The sequence below is a fragment of the Jaculus jaculus genome, chromosome 16 (assembly GCF_020740685.1).
Source record: "Jaculus jaculus isolate mJacJac1 chromosome 16, mJacJac1.mat.Y.cur, whole genome shotgun sequence".
NCBI lineage: Eukaryota > Metazoa > Chordata > Mammalia > Rodentia > Dipodidae > Jaculus > Jaculus jaculus.
This window is the reverse complement of record NC_059117.1, coordinates 26,027,229-26,050,927: the sequence shown is the minus strand read 5'-3', so window position 1 is coordinate 26,050,927 and position 23,699 is coordinate 26,027,229. Positions and strand designations below refer to the sequence as shown.

General features: G+C 41.9%; 1 protein-coding gene across 1 annotated transcript in view; it reads right to left on the bottom strand.

The window, feature by feature from the left end:
- Scin (scinderin) overlaps nt 1-23,699 on the bottom strand; it is a 90,408-nt gene that overhangs the window by 57,350 nt on the left and 9,359 nt on the right. The window contains exons 3-4 of the mRNA XM_012947554.2: nt 18,467-18,628; nt 460-609 (exon numbers count right to left, since the gene is read on the bottom strand). Of these exons, the coding sequence (XP_012803008.2) occupies nt 460-609; nt 18,467-18,628 (312 nt within the window). The remainder of the gene's footprint in view (nt 1-459; nt 610-18,466; nt 18,629-23,699) is intronic.

Below are 23,699 nucleotides of genomic sequence, written 5' to 3'. Positions count from 1 at the left end.
TTGAGAAAGGGCTGGGGTAGCTCAGGCTGGCCTTGAGCTTAGTGGAAAAGGACCTTGGACTTCCAGTCCTCCTACCTCCACCTCTCAAGAGCTGAGGTTGCAGGTGTGTGCCCCCATCCCCAGTGGCCATTTGTTGCGCTCGAGATTAAACCCAGAGCTTCTTTCACAATAGGCCAGCACTCTCCTAACGGAGCTACATTCCTAACCCTCAAGAAAAGGGGGTGCTGGGAATTTCTCCGAGCAACAGACAGATGGTGAGAGAAAGCAGGCATGACTTGCACTTCTCAAAGTACCACGACCTGCCATCCCTGATGCTTCCCCTCACCTCATTTTAGGCCAGACTTCACTTTAGGAAACTTGGTCAACCCTCTGCTCTGCTCCTCTGTCTCCCTCCTTCCCCCAGCACCGGTGTGTGGCTCAGAGCAGCAGCCCTTCAACAAACACCACAAGTCACAACACCTTCAGAAGCTCCTCGGGCTCACTTCCTTCTTCCACCACAGTCAGCTGAGACCTTCCCTTCCTTTCGTTGTCCCGAATGCCAATGGCAACCTGGCTTGCCTTCAGACGCTCGTATTTGTTGCACGAGGAGCCACACCACTGGTAAATTTCCTAAAAGAAAAAGAAGAGCTTTGGACTTGAAATATATGCAGAGGGCTTCCAGCCTTACTATAATACTCATCATGATTAGTAAGGGAAAATCAAAGAGATATCAGAAATAAATAGCAAATAAACAAAAAGTAAAATAGTTAATATTGAGGACTATGTAATTTTACATATTTAAGTGATATCTCATTCTGCATCTTATTAATTTGCTAACACTATCAAGAAGGCACTTCAAGGAAAATACAAACATATCTCTCGCTCTCCTTCATGTATTATAACAGCTACTAACTATAATTTATAAGAGTAAAATACATGTATTACTTATGTTTTATTTATTTATTTGTGTGTGTGTGTGTGTGTGTGTGTGTGTGTGTGTGTATAGGCATGTCAGGGCTTCTGGCTGCTGCAAACAAACACGAGACACTTATGCCACTTTCTGCGGCCAGCTTACATGGGTGGCTTGGGAATTGAGCCAGGCTTTGCCAACAAGCACCTTTAATCACTGAGCAATCTTCCCAGCCCAGATTATTTAAATCTAAAGTTATTACCTTAGAAATATAATCAAAATCTGTTAAGGTAATAAACTCTTTTTTTTTTTTTTTTGGTTTTTCGAGGTAGGGTCTCGGAGTCTCAGGGTGGCCTTGAACTCAAGGTGATCCTCCTACCTCTGCCTCCCGAGTGCTGGGATTAAAGAGGTAATAAACTCTTGATAGTCATAAAATTGATATAACACTTTTGTAACACAAATTATCATTCATCTATTGATTCACTCAAATTACAAAACATAAATTGAATAGATTTACCGTATGTAATATGATGCTTTACAAATACATATATTGGGCTGGAGAGACGATTGAGCAGTTAAGACCCTTGTTTACAAAGCCTAGTACCCATGTAAACAAGATGCACAAGGGGGCCCATGCATATGGAGTTGGTTTGCAGTGGCTAGAGGCCCTGGTGCACCCATTCTGTCTGTCTCTCTATATCTGCCTTTTTCTCTTGCTCTCCCTCTCTCAAACAAATAAATAAAAATACTTTTAAAATACACATATTATTGAATAGATAAATCTAGAAAACTAAGATATCTAAAATACTTTACCAATTCTTTTTTTTTAATTTTTATTTATTTATTTGAGAGCGACAGACACAGAGAGAAAGACAGATAGAGGAAGAGAGAGAGAATGGGCGCGCTAGGGCTTCCAGCCTCTGCAAACGAACTCCAGACGCGTGCGCCCCCTTGTGCATCTGGCTAACATGGGACCTGGGGAACCGAGCCTCGAACCGGGGTCCTTAGGCTTCACAGGCAAGCGCTTAACTGCTAAGCCATCTCTCCAGCCCTACTTTACCAATTCTTATCAAAAGCCATAAAAATATTGAAACCTTTAACTTAGTAATATCATTATCTATAGCTGATTTTAATAAATTATTCATAAAAGAAAAACCCATGTGCATAAGAATCTTCAATTCTATATGACTATATTAATGAAGTGATAGAAAGATATAAAATATTCAATAGCTGAATAACTTACATAAATTATGACATAAAAGTATACTTAACTATTAAAATTATGTTTTAACATAGAAATACCAAAAAATAAAAACAATGGTTTTGGCATTTTGTAGAGATAACATTAGGTACCATTTAGGTTGAAATGCAGATTTTAGGTCTGAGTACTGTGTTCAGAAAGTATACATATAAAAATATAAAATAGTAGTAAATCATTTTACCTACACAGTGTGGTTTAACAAAATAGAGAAGTTATTTCATGGCACCCCAGCGTGGAGGAAAGGTTAGGCATTATAACGCACCTCTTAAAGCTTTCTGTGAAGGTAAAACTGGTAACACATCAAGCAAGTAAATGTAGTTTCATATCAGGCATTTCTACAGATTTAGACTACAAAAAGGCTCAAACATGAATTACGACAACGAAAATAAAAAAAAAAAAAACTAACAACAGAGAGATATGTAACAGTCGCACATGGATACCCATAGATTTCTCATCAGGAAATAAATGTTGAAAAAGATCTTTTACTACTGAGGTCAAAAACTGCTCGAAGGATACCAACAAGCGTAAGCCACAGAATGACACATTCAAGTAGGCAAAAAACATGTCTGCTAAGACAGAAATTGGCCTCAATATCCATGACCTCACAATGCCTTGCACTACCTTCACAAGACCCTCATAAATAAAAGACAGACTAATGGAGAGAGGGAGGGGATGTGGTGGAGAGTGGATTTGTAAAGGGGAAAATGGGGGAGGGAATTATCATGGTATATTGTCTGTAATTATGGAACTTATCAAAAAAGTTTAAAAATGTATCTGCTCAAAAAGATATTTATGAATGCATGATTTTAAGAGATATTGGGGGGCATGACAATCTAGAAAGAATGCCTACCCTGTGTCCCAGACATATACTAGGTGCCTATAGTGAAGTATATACTGGGATACAGAGTTGAAGAAGACAAAGCCACAAGGAGAGGGTGACTTGTGGACACTTTGTTAACAAATATTTGTAACACTCTTGGTTGTCCATTTTCACGTGCCTCACTAGTGACCTGTGGAGGGCTGGTTATCATAGCAGCTAAGTGTGAGGTAGGTCGATTTGGGCTGCCATTCTCTGAGTACGGCATACTGCATTTGCAATTTTCAAAAATAAGTATATTAGGGCCAGAGAGATGGCTTAGTGGTTAAGCCTCCTGCCTGCGAAGCCTAAGGACCCAGGTTCTACTCTCCAGGTCCCACGTAATCCAGATGCAAGGTGACACAGTGCGTAAGATCACACATGCACACTAGGTGGCACATGAGTCTAGAATTTGATTACAGTGGCTGGAGGCCCTGGCATGCCAGTTCTTTCTCTACTCTCACTCTCGGTGTCTTGTATTAAAAAAAATTAAAAAGTTCATCAGAAGCTGGAGTGATGGCGCATGCCTCCTGAAGTAAGAGGATTGCCGTGAATTCAAGGCCAGGTGGGGTTTCAGCGTGAGTTCCAGGTCAGCCTGGGCTAGAGTGAGCCCAACCTCAAAATATTACAAATAGACAATAGCAAAATAACAGCACCCAAACATCCAGAGAGAAGGACCCTGAGTGCAAGATATTTCCAGGCCAGAGTCATTTGTTTCTCACTTACCAACAGTATACAAAGATGGAGTTGTCTTTCTCCGGGATACCAAGGAGACAGCTTGGCTTGCAACTGTTTTTCTAACTCATTTTCTTCACCTCGTCCCTGACTGACCTAATCTATATTTCTCCTTAAGAATAATATGTGAGCCGGGCGTAGTGGCGCATGCCTTTAATCCCAGCACTTGGGAGGCAGAGATAGGAGGATCACCGTGAGTTCAAGGCCACCCTGAGACTCCATAGTGAATTCCAGGTCAGCCTGGGCTAGAGTGAGATCCTACCTCGAAAAACCAAAAAAGTAAAAAAATTAAAAAATTTTTAAAAAGAATAATACGTGCCTCTTAGGAATTTAAACTTTTATAGAAAATAAAACCAAAAAATATATGCCTTATAATTCTTTGCATTCTATCATGGGATTGAATGTGACTCGATATGGTCAAGTGTATTTTATAGTTACAAGAGGATGGTGCCCTCCTATTGTTTCTTCTCTGGCCTCTTCTGTATCTGGGCACTAAAATATGAGGCATATAAATGGAGCCCATTTTAATACCACGCCAAGGTCAGCAATACAACATATGAAAACAAATAGTTTCCAATGACTATTAGTCACTGAGTATTAAGGTTAGTGGAGTAGGAAGGTGATTTTTAAAAACACGGAGCTATGAGCCCTACCCGGAGACACTCACTGAGCAACTGCTTATTAAGAGCTTGCCAGGAGCCTCTAGCACTCAGCCAGGATCACTGCCACCGAGGGTCACCATGGAGACACACGGCAAACTACATCTAAGTAGTTACCAACAGAGCCCGCACACCATTCTGACAAGTGATGATTATACTGAAACAGAGGAAGTAGATTAGAAATTAGCTCTTTAGATTTTTGATACTTATTAGCAACTTTCATAATTGACTTTCTCCATAGTTTTATAATCATCTAACAGATGGTTATGTTATCATTACCTGAGTTGTATAAATGACCTCTCATTTACTTCAAAGAGATCTACATAAAAATCATGCTAAATTTGATTAGCATTTGTAAAGCATTATAGAGGCTTGGTAGAATGTGTTTAAAATGGTTTGTGTTTAATGATAATGTCACAAACATCATTATTTATAATAGAGTTTTATAATATTGTATACGTTCCAAAGAACTCTCTTTCTTTCTTTCTTTTCTTTCTTTCTTTTTTTTTTTTTTTTTTTTTTTTGATGTGCTTGTCAACTCACAGATAGATTCAGTTAGATTAAAATTTTCCTCACCCTTGCTAGGGCTAGAGGGCTAGCTTAGTGGTTAAAGGTGCTTGCCAGCAAAGCTAAAGGACCCAGGTTCAATTCCCCAGCACACAGATGCACAAAGCAGGAGGTACACAGTGGTCTGGAGTTTGTTTGCTGTGGCTAGAGGCCCTGGTGTGCCCATTATTTCTATATACATCTGCTCTTTTCCCTCAAATAAATAAATAGACTAGCTTCTACCTTTAAAATAGTAAAAACAAAAAAGCGGACTGGGGAGATAGCTCAGGGGATACAATGCTTGCCCTACAAGCTTGAGGACATAAATCCAGAGACCCAGCGTCCATCTAAGATGCCGGGTGTGGTGACCCGCCAGCAGTCCAGAGCTGTGGAGGTGGAGCAGGGACCCCAGGGGCTCAGTGGCGAGCCAGCCCAGTCGAATTTGTAAACTCTGGGTTAAGCAAGGGATCCTATCTCAGAAAGTAAGTTGAGGGACAAAAGATACCCAACATGGATCTCTGGCCTCTACACAAATGCATGTGTGTGTGCGCACACATACACACACACACATAAACACACACGAAAAAAATTATGTAGGAGATTCTCACAAGAATGACAAAATTTCTTTTTAGACAGTTTCATGTATTCCAGACTGGCTTCAAACTCAACTCACTAGCTGAGAATGACCTTGAACTTCTGATCTTCCTGCCTGCTGTACCTCCTGATGGCTGGTATTACAGATATCTGCCTCCACTCCCAGTTTATGCAGTGCTAGAAACTGAACTCGGGGCTTCATGCATGCTAAGCTAGCACCCTACCAACTGAGCCACGCCCCCAACTCAAGAAGAGGAAACTGCGCCAGCGTGTGTGCATACGGTATGTGCACAGCTACATGCAGATGCTCGTGCCCCCTACGGGAGGACAGGTGAAGGCCAAGGGGCACAGCAATGTCCTCTTTCCCCTTTTCACCCAGCCACGTGTTTTTGTGAGACAAGTTTCTCACTGAACCCAGAGCTGCCACTGTCAGGTAGACTGGCTGACCAGTGAGACCAGCAATTCTCCAACAGCCATTCCCATGGGCCTGGAGTTGTAGATGCACATGGCTGTGCCCAGCGGTTCCCATGGGTGCTGGGAAGTCAAACTCAGGACCAATCAGGCTCTCTCAGGTCCTCATGATTGTACAGCATTCCCCCCAGACCCCCAAACAAACCTTTTAAAGGGGAAGTTTTCCTGTGCACTCAAACATGACTAAATTATTAAAATTATTATAGAAAACTTTCTAGTTTAATGAAAAAATTAATAATTTCTATGTTATTATTTTCACCCATTCTATACTACCATTTATCTACATGTGACATATTTTCTTACTAGACATTTTTCACTGGTTAACTCAAACTGTCATTTAATCTAACTAATTTACTATGCAAGTAGCTCATTTTACAGTAGCAATATAACATTTAATTTTTTTTCTTTAAAAAATGTAAACAGATCTTTAGCATTAAAGGTAAACTTTATATCAAACCATATGTGGATGATATATTTAGGACATTTCATTTTAACAAAGACCTACTGTGTTGAAATAAGTTTGAATAGTACTATTAATAACTGAACTGCCCAACACTTGCTCTATTCAGAGGTAGATGGTTAAGACTGCTCAACCACTCCCTACACAGGGAAACTTTGTATTCACTTGGCACTATGCTTGAAAAAAACTCTCTCCTATAATTCCACCTATCCTGTTTACTAGGGGTCGTAGCCTTTAAAAAGTGAACACTGAACAGAGCTAAAAACAAAATCCCTAGATTGATGTGACAGGCTAACATGTATTGTTGCAACAAAAATGTGCTGCAATTTTCATTATTTTATTTCTAATTTTACCTCTTAAGATCCTAAGACATCTAACAAGTCAACATTAGATGTCATATTTCTTCCTTTCTTTCTCTTTTTGGTTGTTTTCAAGGTAGGGTCTTATTCTAGCCCCTAGGCTGAGCTGGAATTCCCTATGTCACTATGTAGACTCAGGCTGGCCTTGAACTCATGGCTATCCTCCTACCTCTGACTCCTGAGTGCTGGGATTAAAGGCATGCGCCACCACACTGGGCTCAGATGTCTTTGGGAAAGAATAAAAAGGCTTCATGTTAATACGGAATGAAGCTAGCTTAAATTTTAGCAAAGCCTCCAGTAGAAGTTCATGAAGCCATCATTAATTCCTAGTATTCAAACCTTTGAAGATACACAGAATTACTCCACATAATTGGAAAAAGAAGAAACAAGGGTATAAGTCCAGTCTAGAAGTAATCAGAAATAAAAGAAAACAGTGACAATTATAGAGACTACATTTGAGGAGGGGAGAGCTATTATTGGTATGGAAAACGAGCAGTTTCTAAAATACCCTTTAAACGATGTGGTTGAAGTTAATAAGTATGCATCAAAGTGCAGCCAAACATCATTTGGGGACAGGGAATAAAAGCAAAAATAAAACAGTACTCAATGATGCCCTTGAGAGGAAGCAAGATTTCAGAAGCCGGTTTAAAGGGACATCCCAGACAGCCCGTGTGATGTTGACTCACAACATGAGCAAAGAAACTGGCAGGGCTGTGTTGTGATTTTGTTCTTTTTCTAAGTTGTTATTCCAAGTTGATCTAAAACGTTATGAAAGAACAACTGAAGCCCAGAATTCTCCTGTTGCCTCACATCTGGCTTTATTTTTACTGTGGTTAAGTTTTTCCTTAGAACCTCATTAATGAAATACAGGGACATCCATTAAGATATTCCTTTTGCTTGGAAGATCTCTAAGTTTAAAAATGGTTCATGAGATACCTCTGCAAATCTACTTTTCCAGTTAAAAACTTAGAATATGACTGTTTCATTTTTTTAAGATCTATTTATTTACTTGAAAGAGAGAGCGAGAACGGGTGTGCCAGGGTGTCCAGCCACTAGAAAAGAACTCCAGACTCATATGCCATCTTGTGCATCTGCTTTTACGTGAGTTCTGGCAACTGAACCTGGATCCTACGGCTTTGCAGGCAAGCACCTTAACCGCTAATATCTTCAGCCCAACTTGTTTTATTTTTGAATAGATATTTGCTTAGACCTTATTTTGTTGTTTCTTCAAAGCCAATTTAATTCAATATTCTTCAATAACATATTATTTTTTTGGTTTGTCGCTGTTGTTGTTGTCGTTTTGTTTTTGATTTTTCAAGGTAGGGTCTCACTCTAGCCCAGGCTGACCTATTCTCAGGGTGGCCTCAAACTTACAGCAATGCTCCTACCTCTACCTTCCGAGTGCTGGGATTCAAGGCATGCACCACCACACCCAGCACATATGCATTTTTTTTAAATACCACTAAATGAAGGGTGGCAGAGGAAAGGCATGATGTGCCAGGCCTCTGAAGACTGAGGAAGAAAGTAACTGCATAGGAACTCGGGCAGAGCTGCAGTAGCAGAGAAAAAGATCAGGGACATTTAGGAGGATAAAGCCTCCAGGATTGGCTGACAATGACACTTGCCCTGGAGGGAAAAGGGAAAAGGAACAAATGTGGCCAATTCTAGTTTAGCTGCTGGCAGCGATGCCACCCACTGGCACCAGGTGAGCAGCTCTGGGAGGTTCTTGCTCTGGCACCACTGAGAGTCGGGGAAGTCATGCTCTCTGTTATGCTAACATATTTGAAAAGCCAAAGAAGGTTTATGGTCACACTTCACCAAAGCCATTTCTGCCAGCCCCATACACTGGGGACTCAGCTACTCAAATGACTCATTGATTCTTCCTGCATATGACCCTGGACTGTCTAGGAACACCTTTAAACATTTCCCGTCCCAAAGTGGTTCTTAACAATCTTAGAACCTTGGAATAACCCTAGGAGACAGAGTTTTAAAAAATTACATGTACAAAAAAAAAATGTTATCCCAAAACTTTAAAATCAGAGTCTTTAGGAAACAAATGAAAAGCACCAGTATTATGTTGTTGTGGTTGTTTTGAGGTAGGGTCTCGCTCTAGCCCAGGTAGAAATCCTAATGCCTCCCGCGTTGTTTTTCCTGGGGCCCTCCTCATCCATTCTCCAATGACAGCATGGTTGTGTCTCAGCTTCAACATTCTCGCATCCCACCCTGTCATACTCTGCGCTTCCAACCACTCAGTACTACCTAGAGGTCGAAGGGTACCTGCTTCCCACCCTTAGCCTCCTTTTGCCAAGCACACAATAAATGCCATTGGTCGTTGCTTTTACTACAGGAAAACTGTAGAGATTTGAAGATTAAGTTTATCTTTCCCCTGATCTCTTTTTTTTTTTCTTTCCTCGAGGCTCTCCTCTTATGAATCTAGTATTGTGCGTTACCTTGGGATAAGGACAAGTTTATCCAGAACAAAGAGAAATTATTTATTCAGTCTTTAATTTTAAGCTAAGCACTTGCAGTCACAGTTGGTCTAAAACCCAACATAGTTTCATTTAATTTAAAAGAAGTGTGATTTTTTTTTTTCTAGAAGAATATTTCGTTCTTGTGGGGGTAGCGGGGAATAAGACAGAATACTGATTTTTACATACCAAGGAGAAGACTTGGTTTCAGGTGCTAGGGTGTACTGCAGGAACCACTGACTGCTCAAGAGGATAAAATAATATTTAAGACTTGTTTGTCTAATATGAAAAGAAAAAATAAGGCAGGAAAAAGAACTGGGAAATCGGACCGGAATCCTTGAGACATCAAGATACTTCCTCTTATCTGATTTGTCACTGGCAGGCCGTGGATAAGCAGCACAGCCCAGGGCATTATCGGGAAGCTGTGGAATCTTTCCATAGTTGGGGCCTGGTGGAAAGTCTTCTGGTCAGAGGCCTGCCCTTGCAAGGAAACTGTATCCGTTCTCTTCTCATTGCTGGGATTAACTACCTGACAAGAATCAGGTTGGGGAGGAAGAGTTTATTTCAGCTCACGGTTCCAGCTATAGTCCATCAAGGTGGGGAAGGCATGGAGGCAGGAGCTGGTCTCATTCAACACAAAATAAGGCAGCAGGCAGCAATGAATACTGCTGCTCAGCCAGCTCTCTTCATATAGTCCAGAACCCCAGCCCATAGAAAGGTGCCATCCACAGCTAAGATGGGTCTTTCCCACCTTTATTAACTTCACCAAATCATCCCCCACAGACATGCACAGACGCTAACCACAGCCCTTCAAGTCAATCCCGTGAAGTTGATAATCAATATAAACCATCAAGGGGATAGTGGGATCCCAGCCCCCACCCTCCTCCCTTTTGCTTTTCACATACCATGAGGCAAGCCGCTCCCTCCACCAGACGTCCTCACCGTGAGGTACTGTTTCACACAGGCTCAAAAGACACTGTGTCAAACATGAACTGAACCATGGGCCAGTACAAACCTCGACTCTTTGATGACATCTTTAGTTAACAATAACATAGAGCTGATTAACTTCACTGGTCATGTGAATCCTTGAGCCCGATCACTAAGAGCAGAATGGACTGTGGGCCATGGTGCAGCAGCTGGTCAAGCCTGTGGGCACTAGCACAGGGTGTACCAGGTCATCAACAATGCCACAGAAACAGTCTCCAAGGAGTGGTGGGCGTGCAGGTCAGACACTGTGGGCTGCAGCCTGGTGAATGAGGAGGCGGAGGGCGCTTTGACAAACTGCAGTGACTGAGCCATGGTGGGGGGGGGCACTTCTCACCAGGAGACGGAGCAAAACTGCATGACTGACCTAACCAATCAGCAAGGATACAGACACGTGGGATACCAAGCCTGGTAGCTCACCACCGGAATCCCTACTTCTGGGAGACTTAATTCTCCATGTGTGGCTGACGGAGTTCTAAAAGTTCACCCTACACCTCAAACCGTGGAATACGGGCTTTTTCCTCATCGTTCACATTCTATATTCATTGGTGGTGTCTTGCTATAATTTTTGCTTGTTTGTTAGCTTTATTTGTGTTGTTTTGAGACAAGGTCTCACGTCGCCTTGACTTCTATGTAGCCAAGGATAATGATGAACTCCTTACCACCTCCCAAGTGCCAGGGTTACAAGCACTTTGCCACCATGCCTTGCTCACTCAGCTACAGTAGTTCTAGATGTGATTTTATTAACTAGTTTCTTCTTTCTTTCTGTTTCTAGTTTTTGGAGGTAGGGTCTCACTCTAGTCCAGGCTGATCTGGAATTCACTATGTAGTCTCAGGGTGGCCTCTCACTCATGGTGATCCTCCTACCTCTGCCTCCTGAGTGCTGGGATTAAAGGCATGCACCACCACACCTAGCCTACTAACTCATTTCTTATTTGAGCGTTGGAGAGATGGTTCAGAGCAGTTAAAGGCATTTGTTTGAAAAGTCTGATGGCCCAGGGTTCAAGTCCCCAATACCCATGTATAGGCAGATGCTCACCATAGCACATGCATCTGGAGATCATTTGCAGTGGCAAGAGGCCCTGGCATATTTTATCTCTCTCTCTCTCTCTCTCTCTCGCTCGCTCGCTCGCTCGCTCTCTCTCCTTGCAAATAAGTAAAACTATTAAAATATTTTTAAATTTTCTGTTACTTTCTACAAATACCAGCTGGCATTTTCTGACAGTGGAAAAAATAACAAATTCATTAACACTGGTATGAATTTTCAAAATTACTCTAAGGTTAGTAAATTATAAAATGACAAAGATCTAGCCATTCTTAGTAAATTATTTTTAATAACATACTAAAATAATGCATATAAGTCCTTCTCTGAAATATTCATGACTTTTACTTTCATACTAATTAAACTAATAATCTTATAACCTCATGCTTCACTCTGAAGAATTCACATTGGCAAGCCTAGGCAATGTCCCCTGCCATCCTCTAAAAGAACAAATGTTTCTAAGGCAGGTGGAATTAATAATAACAGTGACTGTAGCTCATAAAACCTGACATTCCCTAAATGTAATTTTTAAAAAACATGAGATTTAGGGTTAGGGAAATAGCTCATTTGGTAAAGTGTTTGCTTTTCAAGCATGAAGACCTGAGTTCAATCCCTAGAAACTACATTTAAAACTAAACCAAGGGGGCTGGAGAGATGGCTTAGGGGTTAAGGCGTTTGCCTGCAAAGCCAAAGAATCTAGGTTTGATTCTTCAGGACCCACATAAGCCAGATGCACAAGGGGGCACATATACATCTGGAGTTCATTTGCAGGAGCTGGAGGCCCTTGCACAACCATTTTCTCTCTCTTTTTCCCTCCCCCTCTCTCAAATGAATGAATAAATAGAATATATTTAAAAAAAAAAAAAAAAAAAACTAAAGCAAGCCAGGTATGGTGGTGCACACCTTTAATCCCAGCACTCGGGAGGCAGAAGTAGGAGGATTGTCATGAATTCAAGGCCATCCTGAGACTACAGAGTGAATTCCATGTCAGCCTGACCTAGAGTGAGACCCTACCGCAAAAAACCAAAATAATAATAATAATAATAATAACTAAAACAAAATAAAACCCAGGCATAATGGTGCTCATTTTTTAAAATTGTATGTATTTATTTTCACGTAGAGAGAGATAGAGATAGAAGAAAGGCAGAAAGAAAGAGAGAGAGAGAGAGAGAGAATGGGCACACCAGGGCTTCCAGCCACTGCAAACAAACTCCAGATGCATGTGCCCCTTGTGCATCTGGCTTATGTGCATTCTGGGGAATTGAACCTGGATCCTTAAGCTTCGCAGGCAACTGCCTTAACCGCTAAGCCATTTCTCCAGCGCTAATGGTGCTCACTTTTAACCTCAGAGCTGAAGAATCAGACACAGAAGGATCCCTGGGGCACACTGTCCTGCCAGCTTCGCCTAATTGCTGAGCACTGGTCATTGAGATACACTGTCTCAAAAAAGAAGAACAGTGCCCAAGGAATTACACCTGAGGTGATCCTCTGGCCTATCCACATGTATATACTTCTACTCACGCACGTCCGCACATACACACACACACACACCTGTACTTACACATGTCTGCACACATACACACACACACTTGTACTCACGCACATCTGCACACACACACGCACACACCTGCACTCACACACGTCCACGCATACACACACACACACTTGTACTCAAGCACCTCCACACACACACACATTTGTACTCACGCACGTCCGCACACACACACACACACACACACACGCGCGCGCACACACACATGCACATACACCAGTGGGATTTAGGTTATATCCATTACCTTAGTTTTAAACTAGCTGGCATTAGTTTAGTGACAGCTTCAAGCATTTATCCTACAATTGTCATATCTGAGCAATAAAATTACAGTGGCCTTCAACACAGAAGGCTAACTCTAAATAATTAGCTCGGTGATGCTATAGCAACTCTATGCTTCAGCGAAAATTCTGTCCTATGCACTTTGCTTGCTGTCACACCTTAAAATAAAATTATCAAGATAATCACAAGATCTTATCACTTTTAGAAGCTTTTGGCAACATATCAACTGGTTAAAGGTTAGTGATGCAAACACTTATCTTGTGAGTATTGGTTCTAGTGCCTGTAGAATCCCTACTAGGGTACCAGCATGGTGGGGGGGGGGGTTATTGTTTGTTTGTTTGTTTTGTTATTGTTGTTGTTGTTGAGGTAGGGTCTCACTCTAGTTCAGGCTGACCTGGAATTCACTATGTAGTCTCAGGATGGCCTCGAACTCATGGCAATCCTCCTACCTCTGCCTCCCAAGTGCTGGAACTAAAGATGTGCACCACCACACCCAGCTTAGTATGATGTTTTGATTCAGGGGTCCCTCATATATTTATATGTTCTGAACACTAGGTCCCCAGGTGGCGGCCATTTGGGAATTGGATCTTCTTGAAGGTGGTGTATTGTTGGGGGTGGGCTTATAGGTATTATAGCCAGCTTCCCCTTGCCAGTGTTTGGCAGTCTTTTGTTGCTGTTGTCCACCTGATGTTGGCCAGGAGGTGATGCCCACCCTCTGCTCATGCCATCGTTTTCACCTGCCGTCATGGAGCTTCCCCTCAAGTCTGTAAGCCAAAATAAACCCCTTCCTCCCACAAGCTGCTCTGGGTTGGGTGTTTTCTACCAGAAACACAAAGCTGACTGTGACACCCAGGTATTCCTTCAGAAAGGAAAGTTTCATGTGATAAACTATAATCAAACATGAGTTTCTTTGTGGCAAGATCATTCCAGATGTCTGTAAACAGGAGACAACTTAAGAGTTGTTGAAGGTAGTTAGAGATATGAAGTAAAGATAATTGGGGCTGGGAGACGGCTCAGAGCTTAAAGGTAATTGCTTGTAACTCTGCTGGCCCATGTTTGATTTCCCAGCACCCACATAAAGCCAGAGTCAACGTGGCATGCGCGTCTGTGATCTCAGTGAACCTTCATGGGTGGAGGTGGATCCAGGAGAGTCTGGAAACTTGCAAACCCGCAGCAAACAAGAAGAAGCCCTGTCTCAGAAAGAAGGCGGAAGGAGAGGCAAATATCCCAAGACTGAACTCTGACCTCCACATGCATGCGCATATGTGCACATGCACACATCTAAATAAAAATAAAAAGTAAAGATCACTTACTATGAAATAAATTAATGTCCTTGATCCTTGTAATAGATATTCTGTTCCTTTACAGGAGGCTAGACCAATGGGCCATACTCCCACGTGCTGACATTACTTATGGGAAGAAAGCATGTGTCACCAGGACCATAGCCCAACTACAACATCCAACCATCTAGCCCATTAGGTCAACTAAATTCTTGTCTCACAAGGTAAAAAGTGATTTAGTGACAACTCCTGCTTTCAGTAGACTCCCATCTACACTGTGCCTCATCATCTCTGTCTTCAGCAGATTCAGAATCTGTTGCAAGACATTTTGTGATCCCTTTCGACCCCATCGGTAGCAAGTTAGCATTGTGCAGTGACAAGAACGTGATGTACGAGCAGACCCACCCAGGTCCCTTCTGAGGTCACTGCTCGACTGGCATCAATGTGAGTGACTTGCACACAACTTCACAGACTTTGGTTCCTTTGGGGACCTGGAATGACAGTTGCCATTTCACAGGTGTGACTGTTGTCAGATGAGCCTGACTGAATCCCAGTCAGCTAAGGCTGGAGATAGCATCAGGTTCCAGGCCAGGATGTGAAAAAATGAGGAAACTAAGATTCCAGAGGTTAATGATTTGCTCAAGGTCAAAGAGTAGCTAGTTGGAATACTGAATTGGAAGCCATTCATGATAATTAAATAGATTATGGCCATTGTACAGTCATTATGTTACATATGAATTTTATTTTTAGAAAGTAAAGACTTCCGGGGCTGGCGAGATGGCTTAGCAGTTAAGGTGCATGCCTATGAAGCCTAAGGATCCAGGTTCAATTCTCCAGATCCCATGGAAGCCAGATGCACATGGGGACACATGCATCTGGAGTTTGTTTGCAGTGGCTAGAGGCCCTGGCATGCCCATTCTCACTCTCTCTCCCAGACTTCCAGCCTGGAGAGATTGCTCAGTGGTTAAGGTGCTTGCCTTTGAAGCCTAAGGACCCTGGTTCGATTCCCTAGTACCCATGTAAGCCAGATGCACAGGGTGGCACATGCATCTGGAGTTCATTTGCAGTGGCTGGGCACCCTGGGGTGCTCATTCTCTCTATCTAGCTTCTCCTCCCTCTCTTTCTCTTTCTTCCTTTCTCTCACAAATAAATAAATAAATAAAATTTTATTTTAAAAAGGAAGTAAATGGGCTGGAGAGATGGCTTAGCGGTTAAGCGCTTGCCTGTGAAGCCTAAGGACCCCGGTTCGAGGCTCGGTTCCCCAGGTCCCACGTTAGCCAGATGCACAAGGGGGCGCACACATCTGGAGTTTGTTTGCAGAGGCTGGAAGCCCTGGCGCGCCCATTCTCTCTCTCTCCCTCCATCTGTCTTTCTCTGTGTCTGTCGCTCTCAAATAAAAAAAATAAATATTTTTAAAAAAAAAGGAAGTAAATACTTCCAAGCAATGGCAATGCTGAATTACATTACCATTGGAAATGCCCCTCTTGCCAGGGTTCCTAGATATTCCCTGACAAAATTCCTACCATTCTAGGTGACAGCTTGGGACTATAGTAACTGGAATGAGAACTGATGTGTCCTTAAAAAATATATATATCCTTTTATATGTATACCATTTTATAAATTATAAAAGGTTTTAAAATATAATTGGTGAAAATAGAAGTTGAAATAAATGCTTCATTGTGCACAGGCTTTGAGAAATGGCTGCAATTAATGTTTGAAACTGTGGCTTGATGGCTATGGGCATGTGTTTGTACTGTCTATTCATTTTTGGTGTAAGAGAAATGCAAGTTGGAATAATACAGCCACTTTGTGCATAAGGCCAGGACTCAAATCGGGTCAGGAGAGTGGACTGGGTTTTGAAGTTGAAAGGGATTTTTCTCATGAAATTTACTACGGTACTTGGGATGAAAGGACTGCCATTCTGGTTGCAGATGTCCAAGTATAACACAGGGAACTGTATTTTACACATTAATATTACTGGGATCTCAACTGTATACACAAGCCGGTATGATCAAAGAGTTAGATTATACACTAACAGTATTAAAACTATGGATGCACCCTAACTTACAGCAACTGATAGAATTTTATATCATGGGGTTACTTCCCAAACTTAAAAAAAAAAAAAGTATTTTAGGGCTGGAGAGGTGGCTTAGCGGTTAAGCACTTGCCTGTGAAGCCTAAGCACCCCGGTTCGAGGCTCAATTCCCCAGGACCCACATTAGCCAGGTGCACAAGGTGGTGCATATGTCTGGAGTTCGTTTGCAGTGGCTGGAGGCCCTGGTGCACCCATTCTCTCTCTCTGTCACTCCCAAATAAATAAATAAAAACATTTTAAAAAAAGAATTCATAAGCTTATTTTTTTTTAAAGTATTTTATTTATTTATTTGCAAGGAGAGAGAGGGAGAATGTATGTATATGAGCCTGGGTGCTCCAGGGCCTCTAGCTGCTGTAACTGGACTCTGGATGCATGTGCTGCTTTGAGCATCTATCTGGCTTTAGGTAGGTACTGGGAAATAAGGTTGTTAGGTTTTGCAGTCAAGTGTCTTAACTGCTGAGTCATCTCCCCAGTCCCCATACTTTTTATAAACTTAACACATTTAATGTCTGTGCTGTTACCAAAATAACAGTGATTAAACCTGACTGTGTCCCTCCACTTTTAGAACCCTTAGTATCCCTCCTTTATGCATAATAAGCTCTTTAGACTTCTGTGCGCTGCCTTATCCCAAAATAGTACCCAGGTAGAGCCAGTAAAACAAAATGCTTAGAGGAGAGTCAGATATACCTGGAGTCTAATTCTGGCTTCAACATGTGTTGGCTGTGTAACCCTAAGTGAGATCCAGACAGTCCAAACCTCGTGCTACCTTGCCGTGATTTGATTCAGGTGTCCCACATAAACTCAGGTGTTCTGAATGCTGGGTTCCCAGGTGATCTCCATCATTTGGGAATAAACACCTCCGGGAGGCAGTGTGATTGTTGGGGGTGGGCTTATGGGTGTTATAGCCAGTTTCCCATGCCAGTGTTTGGAACACTCCCCTTTTCCTGTTGTCCACCCTTACATGGGTCAGGGGGTGATGTCCACCCTCTGCTCATGCCATCTTTTTCCCTGCCATTGTGGAGATTCCCCCTTGAGTCTGTAAGCCAAATAAACCTCTTTTTCCCACAAGCTGCACTTGGTTGGGTGATTTCTACCAGCAATGCGAACCTGACTGCAGCATACCTGAAGCAATGCGTGCTGGGTAAGTCTCCAGTGAAATGACCTTGAGAATGTGGTTGTGTACGGCATGATAGACGCAGGGAGGAAGACATCATCAGCAGGCGCTGTGATTCCCTGTCTCATTGTGCCTGGGCACATGGATTTTCATAGCAGAGAATGCCCCTTACTTCCATTTTGAAAGCCTTCAATCCTATCTACGAGGGTCTTTGTCTTGATGACGACCTCGACGTAGAACTAAACCTGACATTGGAAAAGCCTATTTCCCAGAAGAAAATACACGGCAGATGTACTACTGCCCATGATGTGAGTGCGATCCTGTATATTCATACCTGGAGCTTTTCTTCTGATAAACTGAAGATTGCTTATGAAAAGTTTAAAGCATTATGATATATACTCGTGTGTATACGTTAAAATAGACCCCCAAATTCCTCAGCTATGGACTCACCCTGTGCCATTTTAAATTCTAGAACCATTGACTGCTTAGAAAATTACTTTTTTGCCCAAGTCACATTTTTCTACGCACAATTAAAGACAGAAAGAATTGTCGGAAGCTCTGTTCATAGAGAAGGGGAAATACATTAAAATTATTGAATTTCTGTTCCATGGTAGGAAGAACTAAATCACTCTTCTCTTCTAGACTTACCAAAGGAACATAACAACTTTGAAGTCCCACATTATATGTCATTTAACTAATTGCCAGTGGCCTCTTTCCAGGTGTGCAGAAAGAGTAATTCTCTTCAATGGCACATACATCGGATATGGTATTTTAAAAATGAGTTCATATGCCTATAAACATCTGTGTGCATAAGAAACTTACAGTGCCAAGGTCTACAATGAAGCAGTCGCCCTTGTTGAAACTGGTCCAGCTGAGGGGCACTTCGGTGGCCCTGACCACCCTCCGACCCTTCACGTGCAGGAGCCTCTCGGCCGTCAGGTCATTGGTGACAACATGATTTAGTCCCGATGCCACACCTCCAGCCTGAAGCACGACACAAACCAGACAGAAAACCATTGAGGCTGCTCACTGGCCATGACAAGGGTTAACACTGCAGGTGTTGATACCAAAACTGTGCCAGCAAGGCCAGCATAAAGCAAGCCACCCCCGTGTGCAAGTGCGTGTGCAAGTTTGGAGACAGAGAGACTCCTTGGGAAACAACAGGTGTGTTGGGTTGGCCGGTTGGTTTGTTCCCTCCTTGTCCTTCCTGTCTTAGTAATTGAACTTAAAATTAAAAGTATTTACCGAGAACCATCAGCGCAGAACCCTGTTGCATAAACAAAAAGAAAAGACAGTGCCTCCTGCCCTCTGGGAGCGAATGACTCCCCGCTGACTCATGAGCTGGCAGACAATTTCAGGCGAGAAGGCCACAGGGGGCTGGAAAAGCTGCAAGCAAGGAGCCAGGAACGGCCCCGACCTCCCCACCATCACAGGTCAGAGAAGAGAACAGAACAGCTGGCCAGGGTCAGGCTGGTTTTTACATTAAAGCAAAATCGAATACACTCTTTATTTTCCAGGAAACAGATATGCTAGAACTGGATATTTTTGCTTTCCCCTAGGAGAGATGCATTATCTTGACTGTGCATCCCCAAACTAAACTAAACAAATCCGTGAGTTGCTGAAGAAAAATTATTAGCAGTTGCTGACTCCATCTTCTTGCAGTGTTTGCAACCATTTTTTTACCTTTTCATCTACTCCCAATTCAACGCTAAGGACTGTGTCTTTATTTCCATGCCCTTTATCATGGGGCAATATAAACAAAACTGTGCACTGGTAAGTAAAAGGCCACCTATGATAATGGTTTTGAAAAAATGAGGGGCTCTGGGCAGTGCACAGTGGGTAAAGGCACGTGAATGTAAACCCTGCACACCTAGGTCTAATTTGCCAACCACACACCTAGAGCCAGATGGCATTCCTTTGTAAGAGGAGACCCTGAAGCACATGAATGAATGTGCACGCTCACAGACACACACATACACACTCTCATGAACACACATGCATACAAATAAATAAATATTTTTTTTAAAGAAAGAAAAATAGCTGGCACCATGTGGTGGTACACACTTGTAACCACAGCATTTGGGAAGTACTCTGGAAAAAAATGTTTTTTTTTCTTTTTGAGGGAGAAGTTTACTCTATCCCGAGCTGGCCTGGAATTCACTACGTAGTCTCAGACTGGCCTCGAACTCTTGGCAATATTCCTACCTCAGCTTCTTAGAGTGTTGGGATTGAAGGTGTGCACCACCATGCCCAGCTAACATTATTTTGTAAAATAATTTTCTCTCTTACATCTAATGTCATAAATGCCCAGAGAAAAATAATGGCAGATCTAAGTCTTTATCAGAGGTTTAGTAGTTCTTCCACAGACACTTAGCACTGGAAACCTTCACCCTTCTTCCGTGCGTTCAGGCAGAACCAAAGCCAGGCCGGCAGCCTTCTACACCCGGGCAACCGTAAACCCAGGCTCGCAGGCCGGCATAGGTCTGGTAGTCGTTATCCACAGTCATGGTGGCTGAAGACAGGGACTAGATGAATTTGAGAACTGTATGCTAGCCAGAAATTCAGCACATGAAATTCATGTGCTCAAAGAAAAGCCACAGCCAGCCCGATGAGGCAGGAAGATGACCGCAGCTCTCCGAAGCTCAGACTTTTCCGGGAGATGTCAACATAGCATGATCTCTGCAGACCTGGTAATGACAGGTTCTGCCAAGTTTTGCCCACTCACAAGATAATACAGTGCTTCCTAGGGTAACAGGACAGCAAAACTGTCCCAGCGTGAATCACTGGTGTATGTGGAGGGCATCGGAATACAGTGTTTACTGGCGTAGGCACTGGGGTCAGATGGTTACCAGGTCACATGTGAGCTCGGGGACCTTGGTAAATTACATGGCCACATGTGGGTTAATAGTAAATGAGGTATTACACATGGAGTGATTAGTGTATTCTACAGGCTTAGAAATAAAATGGGATGAAGCTCAGTGTACCATGGCCACCTTTGCTATTCTGAGTGACAAAACTTTCTCGGCAGCCACATGTCCCAGCAAGCATTACTGCGACTACATACCCATCTGCATGAAGTCGCTAATGATAGAGTTAGCTGATTCCCTCACTGAATGACTTCTCCCCCATTTACTGTTTTATTTTTTGGTTTTTTGAGGTAGGGTGTCACTCTAGCCCAGGCTGACCTGGAATTTACTATGTACTCTCAGGGTGGCCTCGAACTCAAGGCGATCCTTCTGCCTCTGCCACCCGAGTGCTGGGATTGAAGGTATGCGCCACCACGCCCTGCTTCTCCTCCATTTATAAACATCCTCTTGTTCTTAACTTTTCTATTGACAACTTCCATTATTATAAACAATAAACCCAGATAATTCCCTCCTCTCCCCTGCTTTGCCCATCACAACTCCACTCTCCATCATATCCCCTCCCCCGCTCAACTAGTCTCTCTTTTATTTTGATGTCAGCATCTTTTCCTCCCGTTATGAGGGTCTTGTGTAGGTAGTGCCAGACACTGTGAGGTCATGGATATCCAGGCCATTTTGTGTCCGGAAGACTACATTGTAAGCAGTCCTACCCTTTCTTTGGCTCCTACATCCTTTCCTCCACCTCTTCCCCAAAGAACCTGAGCCCTGGAGGATGTGCCAGAGATATTTTAGTGCTGAGCACTCCTCGGTCACTTCTTCTCAGTACTATGGTGCCTTTTGAGTCATTCCAGAGGTCACCACCATATAAAAATGGATACTTCTCTGCTATGAAATTGAGAGTAGCATTAATATATGATTATGAACATTAAGAGAAGTGCTCACTGGGCAGTTGGATGAGCATGAGTATTTTTGGCATTTTTGTTGAAAATCAGATAGCTGTAGCTTCCTGTACTTACACCTGGGTCCTCTATTCTGTTCCGTTGGTCTATGTGTCTGTTTTTGTACTGCTACCATGCTATTTTTGTAACTAGGCTATGTAATATAGCTTCAAGGCAGGTAAGGCAATACCACTAGACTGATTTATTTATTTATTTTGCAATGAGTTGTTTTGGCTATTCTAGGTTTTTTTGTGTGTTTTTTTGTTTGTTTGTTTGTTTGTTTTCGAGGTAGGGTCTCACTCTAGCCCAGGCTAACCTGGAATTCACTATGGAGTCTCAGGGTGGCCTCAAACTCACAGCAATCCTCCCACCTCTGCCTCCTGAGTGCTGGGATTAAAGGCATGCGCCACCACGCCTGACTATTCCAGGTTTTTTGTCATTCCAAATGAATTTTGGGATTTTTTTTTTCTATTTCCATGAAGAATGCTATGGGAATTTTGATGGGGGTTGCATTAAATGTGTAGATTGCTTTTGGTAAGACTGACATTTTCACAATATTGGTTCTTCCAATCCAAGAACATGAGATGTCTTTCCATTTCCTAGTTTCTTCTACAGTTTCTCTATTGAATGCTTTGAAGTATTCATTGTAGAGATCCTTCACTTCCTCGGGTAGGTTTATTCCAAGGCACTTTATTTTTTTAAGGCAATTGTGAATGGGAGTGACTCCCTGATTTCATCCTCAACATGTTTGCTGTTAGTAAATAGGAAGGCCACTGATTTCTGTGTGCTTACTTTGTATCCTGCTGCATCACTAAAAGTGTTTATCAGCTCTAACAGTTTGCTGGTACAGTCTTTAGAGTTCTTTATATATAGAATCATATCATCTGCAAATAATGATGTTTTGATCTTTTCTTTCCAATTTGTATCCCTTTTCTGAGTGCCTCTTGTCTTATTGCTATAGCTAAGACTTCCAGTACTATATTAAATAACAGTGGGAGAGTGGACTCCCTTGTATTGTTCCTGATCTTAGTAGGAAAACTTCAGTTTTTTCCCCATTTAGTATTATGTTGGCTGTAGGTTTGTCATAAATAGCATTTATTATGTTGAGAAATGTATTCCCAGTTTCTTTAGGACTTTTACCATGAAGGGATGTTGTATTTTGTCAAATGCCTTTTCTGCATCTATCAAGATGATAATGTGATTATGTCTTTCAGTCGGTTTATATGGTGTATTACATTTATTGATTTGCATATGTTGAGCCATAGTTGAATCTCTGAGATAAAACCTACTTGGTTGGGGTGAATGGCTTTTTGGATATATCCTTATGTTTTGTTTGCCACTGTTTTGTTGAGAATTTTTGCATCTATGTTCATGAGGGAGATTGGTCTGTATTATCTTTTTTGTTTTGTCTTTGTCTGGTTTTGGTATCAGGGTGATGCTGACTTCACAGAAAGAGTTTGGTAGTATTCCTCCCTTGTCTATTTTGTGGAAAAGTTTGAAAAGCACTGGTGTTAGTTCTTCCATGAAGGATTAGTTAAATTCACCTGTGAATCTATCTGGGCCTGGACTTTTTTTTTAGCTGGGAGGTTTTTTTTTAGATATATAAATGCTTTGAACTCCATGCTTGTTATAAGTCTGTTTGAATGGTTTATCTCATCTTCATTTAACTTTGATAGTTCAGATTTTCAAACTTAGTGTAGTACATGTTCTTTACGTACATCCTCATGATCTTTTGAATTTCATTAGTATGTATTCTAATATGGTATCTTTTTCACCTCTAATTTTATTAATTTGTATCTTTTCTCTCTTTCTTTTGGTCAGATTTGCTAAGGGTTTATCAATCTTGTTTATCCTTTCAAAGAACCAACTCTTCATTTCATTGATTCTTTGTCTTGTTGTTTTGGTTTCCATTTCATTAATTTCTGCCCCAATCTTTATTATTTCTTCCTGTCCATTGAGTTTTGGTTTTCCTTGTTCTTCTTTTTCCAAGGCCTTAAGGTGAAGTATTAAATTGCTTACTTGCAACCTTTCTAATTTCTTAATATTGGAACTTAAAGCTATAAATTTCGCTCTTAGGACTGCCTTCATTATGTCCCAAAGGTTTTGGTATGTTGTGTTCTCATTATCATTTGGTTCTATGAATTTTTTGATTTGCCTCTTGAATTCTTCATTGACCCACTCATCATTTAGTAGTGTACTTCCTAATTTTCATGATTTTATGCATGCCCTGTAGCTCTTCTTGCTGTTGATTTA